Genomic DNA, 7,271 nt, shown 5'->3' with positions numbered 1-7,271 from the left:
ATCTTTTCACTGAAATAAATCCATTATTTAATAGTCCTTACCAAAAAAATGGGAGGGCATGACAAAAACGCACAGTAGCAAGAGAAAATAGTGCTGGTTTCATACTGCTGATTTGCATTTAACTGTTCTACAGCTGCCTCTTCAAAACATAAGCAAGAGGGGTAAATAACAAATTTAAGTTTTTGCCGTTTGGGGGCCTGATTAGAGATGGAGAGATGCCACTAAGCCCAGTAACAACAAACTGGAATAATAATAAAGCTGTCTTTCTAAATAAGAGGCCTGTACCTGTCAGTAGCTAGTTTATTTGAGTTTTTCACTGCTTTGTTTATATTACTGCCCCCTCCCTCCCCGTGTGCCTCCAGAGTTAAACAAGCAGGTATTTACCTCCAACTTAATCCTAAGCTTTAAAAATATAGAACAAACTCTAAAGTTCTTAAAATTTTCAGTCATATTTATTTATTGCAGAAAAATAATATACAAAGATATGTACAAAACAATCATAAAAATATGAATGCATTTAGACACCGGATCTATTTGCATTTTACCGTGGGTCCTCAATAAATAAATAGAATGTTGTTTTTTGTATTTTAAGTTTTTTTTCACTCAGAGGAAGAATGAGAAAAGGAATTAACTGACTGTGATTTTGCACGTCAGTTTGATCCCAGCATTTTTATTTCTAAAGATGTTCTTAATATTCCTCTGATTGTTACCATTTTAAAATGGAGAAAAGTCCATAATGATGTCTTTCAGTGGCTGATTGGCACGACCTCTTGAGAATGCATGCATGAAAAAATAAAAATAAAAACATTCTTCGTCATAAAAAAAAAGAACACAAACAACTGTTCAAACTTCTATCAGAATGCAGAGGTGTGAGGATGGTGCCGCTGCCCGTCTGGGAATCACTGTCCACGGGCCTGTCTCGCTTTCTCTTTTAAAAGTGCGCCCCACGCCCTGTTTCTTTGAATTTGGGTTCTGCTCTTCTAATTTCCAAGAAAATCTTTGGCATATATATTTATTTTTAGTTATCCAGCTCCAGAGTCTCTAGACTGTCCATTTGCTCCTTCTCTGGAAACAATGACATCTGCAAAAACCCAAAAGGGGGTAGAGTTGGTTATTGTGTAGGTCTCTGGCTGTTTTCTAAGACTAGTGAGCACTGTTCTTATCACCACCACCAAGAAATTCGCTGAACAACCTGGAAGGATTTCAGCCCAAGGGCAAGAGGAAGTGGGTGGGCGGAAAGAAGGAGGAGGTGGAATTTGGAAACATTGGTTGTAAAGAGAACGAAAACTTTAAAGCCAGAAGAAAGGGAGGCGCTGGCAACTGTCCTTACCCATGACACTTGACTCTCTCAGTCTTCCCTCCTGTCTGTCACGCACACTCATCCACACGCACACCCTCACCAGGGCGCATCCCTCACCCCCTAGACGTACCGAACCGCCTCCGGGAGGCTCTTGGGACGGGGTGGCGGTACCAGGTAGGGTGGGAAGTCTGAGAGGGAAGCGGGGAAGGGGAGGAAGGCGCGGTGGGCTGGGATCCGGGCCTGGCCATCAGTCCTTCTGCCACCTGAGCGGCGAAGGGGTGCAGAAGCGCCGGTCCTTACCTAGGTCTCCGGCCTTGCCGAGGGGGTGGGGAGCTCCGCCTGCTAGTGGGACGCGGACATGGACCAGGCCCCCTCCATCCTCCAGACCGAGAAGGCGTAGCTGAGCCGCTCGTGGGCCACATAGCTGCAGCTTGCCATCTTGGAGTCCAGCTCGTCGCTCTGGAGGACCTGGTAGAGGAAGTCGATGTACCTGGCTGCCAACTTAAGGGTCTGGATCTTGCTCAGCTTGTCCGAGGGCAGCGTGGGGATGATCTTCCGCAGCGCGGCGAACGCCTCGTTCAGCGACTGCGTGCGCTGGCGCTCCCGCACGTTGGCCATGACCCGCTGCGTCTGCAGCTCCTCGTAGGACTGCGGACTCCCGCCGCCGCTGCTGCTGCCGCCGCCGCCCGCGCCGCCGCAGCCCGCAGACTTCTTGCCGCGCTTGCCCTGGGCCGGGCTGCCCGGCTCCTCGCCGCCTCCAAGGCCCCCGCCCGCGGCCCCGCCGGGCCCCGAGCCGCCGCCTGCGCTGCGCCGGCTGCTGCGCCGCTTGCGCCCCCCGCGCTTGCCGCTCGGGGGCTGCTGCCGGTCCGGCTCCTCTTCGCTGTTGCTCAGGCTGTCGTCGGCCGGCGAGACTGGCGAGCTGGACACGTCCTGCATCATCTCTCGGGCGGCAACGTGCGGCCTCGCAGGCCCGGGGCAAAGGGGCGGCCCGGGGAAGACGAGGAGAGCTGGGCGCCTCAGCCCGCCAGCTTCCCCCGCGCGCGGCGCCGGCCCGGGCGGTGCGGCCCACCGAGGAGGGAACGGGAGGAGGGACAGGGAGGATCTCCGCGGGGAGGGCGCGCGGGGGAGGCGGGGAGGGAGGCGGGAGGGGGGAGGGGACGGTGTGGATGGCCCCGAGGTCCAAAAAGAAGGCGCCCAACGGCCGCAAGCACAGCCCGCCTGGCCTTCTGGAAGCGCTGCGGGTGCCGGCGCGCCCGCGAGGTGTCGGGGAGTTGGGCGAAAGCTGCGGGCGTGGAGGCTCTTATATCGCCGTGCAGGCGGAAAGTCTGGGGGCAGCAGTGTCATTGGCCTGACGTGAGGAGGAGGGACTTTCGAAGTTTTATAGGAAAGTTTCCGCTTTCCAGCCCCCCTTCTCCGTCCCCACCCCCCTTCCTTGGGGTCTAACAATTCGTCCTCCCAAACCATTCAAAACCGACCTGGCCCGGCGGCCGGCCCCTCTGCCCGCCTCTTTGCTGCCCTCCCCCTTCCTTCCCTCCCCGCCGCCCTCCTCCCGCGGGTTTGGGCGATTCTCTTCCGCGCCGGAGCGCGCGGGCCGCACCCCCGCACCCGAGCGCAGCGCAGCCGGGGAAGCGGCTGGAGGGGACCTTCGCGGCTGCGGTGTCGGTCCCTCCCGGAGAGTGGCTGTGACAACAGCGAGGGCAACAGCTCCTGCGCATTGGGTGATGCCTCATTTCGCCCCAATAGCCTCCAGGTCCGTGGGCCGGTTGGGGATTGCTGGGCGGGGGGAATGGCCAGAAAATTGGCAACCGCTTAGCCCACCAATGGTCAAGTAGATGGGTCCCTGGAGTCCCAAGGGCCAAACTACTGTGGCTGGCTCGGAGGTCGTGGGCGTTCCTGAAGACGTGGCCGCGCCGCCGGGACTGCGGATCTGCACCCTGGCCTGCTCTCTCACCCCTGCCCGAGAAGCATCTGAGCTGCTTTTTCTCTCAGTAGTGATCCAGTCTAAAGCTTCCCAGTACCCAGGGGACTACACCTCCGAAGGTGCCAGAAAGAGGCAGAAGTTCATTCTCCCGCGGAAGGGAGAATGTCCTTGGAGAAGGCAGTTGGGCCAGAGGGGGGCAGCGCAGCGTCTTCGCTGCGGCCCTGATCGCTTCAACTGCCAGCCCAAGGTGGGAGGCTATTTCGTCCTCACCCCACTCCCAAATAAGGCCTTGCGTGGTGACCTCTAAATGTCGGCTGGAAGGAGAGAGAGAGAGAGACGGGTTCAGTATTGTCAGGACCTACGGGCTGCTGGCTGTGAGAGCCTCCTTTCCCGCCCCCATTCCTGGAGGTTGAGTGGTCAATTATGCTTCCAGCGCCCCAAACGCATACCAGTTACTTGGACGTTTTTACATTTTAAGCATTTCAATCTTGTAAGGTAACAACGAAGAACCCCAAAGAGGATGTTAAGACAGAATCTGTCAAATCGGAAGCAACAAAAGTTGGCGAGCTGGTGAAGGGAAGGGAAGCCGCATGGAAGGGAAGCTCATCTCTGCAATGCTCCACTACTTCTTCTTTGGAACCAGTTGTGACAGAACAACTATTTCATGTTCATGTCTTGGGCTGCAAAGCAAACCAGAGGTCAAAAGCAGTAGTCGGTTGGTGGGGGGGTCAAATATGGGAGGGTGCCAGAGTTTTGTACCCTGGGCTCGGGTCCCCTGCGCAGGCCAAGGGCCGCTCATGCTCTCCCCAGTCTGGACTCAGAGACCAGAATTAACTCAGAGAAGTGCCCCTGTCATGGCCAGACCCAGGGTCTCGGTGTCTGGTGGAGGAGGCGGGAGCCCAGGCGACACGCGAGCTGGCCACGTGGCTGTGCCCCGCTGAGGCTCGCAGTTTTGGTCCGGGAAACCCAGGGGTTTGGAGCGCTTGGGGCCGGTGAAGGGGGTCAGCTTTGTGGGGGAATTGAGGGCAAGAGACGTCCCTCCTGCGGGGGTCGAACAAGGAAGGTCCTGCTTTCTTGGGAGGGGTGGCTTGCAGGGTTTGTCTATCACCATTTTTGGAAATATTCAGAAACAATGACCACAGCGTGCCAACTGGCCTGCTTCGAGAGTCACTGCCATATTTTAAAATGAAAGCCTGTCTGAAAATCAAATTCTACTTGACCTCCACTTAATAGTACTCTGGCATTGGTCTCCTTAAAAAAAAAACGCACCCCGATATGGACCCCCTGTGTTGCATCTTCTGCCTGTAGCACTTTATTTCTTGGGAGCAGTTAGAGACTAGGCATAAATTCTGCCCCACCCTTTACCCAGGGTCCGTCCTTGTAAATCTGAGTTGCAGAGTATACTGCAATTCTTATATGAAAGTGGTTGTAGAAATCTTGAGAAATTTGCACCTTTACTTACTTTATTTGTTTAAAAAAAAAATCAATCTCCAATCTTAATTTTTTTTTCTCTTCAGCCAAATTCTCAAAAATAAAGAGATTGAATATTTGGACGCTTTCTTTTGTGGATGTGGGTAAGCAAGACAGGAAAGTGTGGGCAAAGTGTAAGGGAAACCATACCTGATCAAGGGGATTTGGGGTGGGGGTGGGAGTATGAAAGTGGGGGCGGAGAAACTGGGGGAGAAACCGAGTCCTTGACAAGGTAGCAGCCAGGGATCATTAGCCAATCCAACTTGCAAAGTCATCAATCTCCCAGACTAGTTCTTAAACAAGTGAGCCCAGCCCTTCTGCAGGCACTAAACTTCTAGGGGATGAAGAGCCCTTGGCCGTTACAGGGACCTTCAGGGCTGAGGCGACTCTCTGGTTGCCAATGCCTAGAAGAGGATTTAAAATGAATGACCTAACTAGGACCATCCCCATGCCCACATGGAACCTTCTGGACCGGGTCACAGTGAACGACTTTAGTTAAGAGAAGAAATTTCTCTCGCACTCTTCCAAAGAGTGGAGTATGAGGATGAGACCGATTTCTGAGTGCTCAAATGTTATTTTTTGAGCAGAAGAATGTAGTCTGCCAAATGAATTACTTCTCAGAACGTCTGGGGCTTGATACTCCCTAGTTTGCAAATTACAACGTTCCCTGGCCTTATTGTCCCACTTTGCTTCTCTGCAGGTATATCCTACCTAACATTTTGTTTAAAAATTTTCTTATCCACTCTTGCTGAAGCAAGAATAAAGTCAGGATCCCTTTCTATGTGCCGAGGAGCTGAATGTAATTCTGCGTATGTTGTATACACAACACTAATGATAACTTCAAAAACGCTCAGTTTAACATATGAAAGCATAGTTTTAAAAGCCTACTTTGGGGGCTCTTAAAAAACATTCTTTGAAATTTCCCTTTGAGCTGGACCTGAGCCTGACTTCAACGTCAGGGGAACACTTACCTTCTTTGGGACTACCAGGTCAATTGCAACTTAATCATTTTGTCTACTTCTAAAATAAATTTCCTGAAAAAAATTAACCGAAAATAAAAAAGTTTTCTTTTGCACTCGATAATTCAAAATGAGCTTTGTTTTCAAACTGCGAAGTTGGCATGTTTGCAGTCCTTCCCGAGGAATGCGTGCTGTGTTAAATTTCTTTTTTTGAAAACAGAAGTAAGAGTTAGGGATCTCATACTGAGCATGTGCAATAAGTATGTACATATCTGTATCTTTACAGTTTGAATATGCACTGGCGTTCTCTTAGCAAGTCATTTATAAATACTTCTAGAGAAGGAAAGGAACACGCTTTGGAACTATTAGCAAGCTGGTAAGGTTTGGAGTTGGGTCTTGCACAAACGCTGAGTAATCGGATCTGTGTCCACTCTTTCTCCTCAGTCTTTGGATGACCTACCACCTGCTTGTTGGCTTAGAGTTCTGTGAAATAATTTCTCCAAATTGCATGAATGGAGCACAAGATCATTCCCACAGAAGGGGGCGCAAATTGGAAAAGGCTGCAGTGAGTGGATCTCCGCTGAGATTGCCCGTTGTAGATGGGATCTTATTTTCAACACTGCATAGGGATGTAAGTGAGAGGATTTCATCCAAGGGAAATGTGAAGTTTGTGTCAGCACGAATGACTTTGATAACTCGGTAAAAGCAGACCCTTCCTCTGTGACGCAGGTAGCCTTAGTGATGTTTGGACCCCTTGCCCTAACTAAGGGGTCATTCTCTTTCTCTTCTAATGGTAGGTTAATTCATGAATTTAACTGATTCTCCCTTTCTCTTTAGGAATCCCTTAAAGAAAAACAAACTAAAGTTGTAAGTAACTAACATTTGAAGCTTGCAATCCAGAAATGAAAAAAATACAAAGCGCAAGCAATCGAGTTGCCAACACCTCAAATGAGCAAATCAAATTTTCAAATAAATACTAATTTTTCAAATATCTGGCATTCTGCACGCAAAGTGAGACTTAACTTACCAAACTCCCAGGGAGGGAAGAATCAGACTGGAGAGACAGACGGAGTTTTGAAGAGCCTTTCCCCAAACGCTTTTAACTTACTGGGTGTGCAGACTTGGACGTCTGTTCTCCATCTTTGCTGCCAATTAACCTTGTGGAAATACACTCTCACTTGACTTACTTTGAATAATTGCTGCAATAAATAATTGAAGAAAGAATATAAGAAATGCATAGTTATGCATAGAGGCTTTTATCATGGCCATGATCTTCTTACGTCATACACATTATTACCTCCTTTTTAATCATCTGATAATGGAACAATTTAAATATAAATCAAATGATTTACATTCTGTGTTTTTTTCCAGCTAAATATCCCTTTCTAATGACAACTTTCATCTCTCGTCAAGGGGTTTTTGTTTATTCACAAATGGCTTTGCCTGAAGCCCTAAATGCTACATCCATTGTTTAGATTGATTCCTTCCACAGAAAACATGTTGTTTTTGCCAGTGACCACAAGAGGACACAATTTCCCAGAGAACTTGGTTTAAAAAGAAGCTCACGAAAGAGGCAAGCTAACGACATGGTGAAAATATTCCACAATTAAATGTCATTTTA

The 7,271-nt window shown here is 49.8% G+C and overlaps 1 protein-coding gene across 1 annotated transcript; it reads right to left on the bottom strand.

Moving 5' to 3' along the window:
* Positions 1-448: 448 nt before the first annotated feature.
* TWIST1 (twist family bHLH transcription factor 1) lies at positions 449-2,712 on the bottom strand. Its single transcript, XM_024562905.4, has 2 exons — positions 1,601-2,712; positions 449-1,081 (listed from the first exon to the last, which is right to left on the bottom strand). The coding sequence occupies exon 1, from the start codon at positions 2,642-2,644 to the stop codon at positions 1,643-1,645; it is 1,002 nt and encodes a 333-aa protein (XP_024418673.3). The 5' UTR covers positions 2,645-2,712; the 3' UTR covers positions 449-1,081; positions 1,601-1,642.
* Between the last annotated feature and the right edge of the window lie 4,559 nt (positions 2,713-7,271).

Source organism: Desmodus rotundus, chromosome 6 (genome assembly GCF_022682495.2).
Source record: "Desmodus rotundus isolate HL8 chromosome 6, HLdesRot8A.1, whole genome shotgun sequence".
Lineage (NCBI taxonomy): Eukaryota > Metazoa > Chordata > Mammalia > Chiroptera > Phyllostomidae > Desmodus > Desmodus rotundus.
This window is presented reverse-complemented; position numbering and strand designations above follow the sequence as displayed.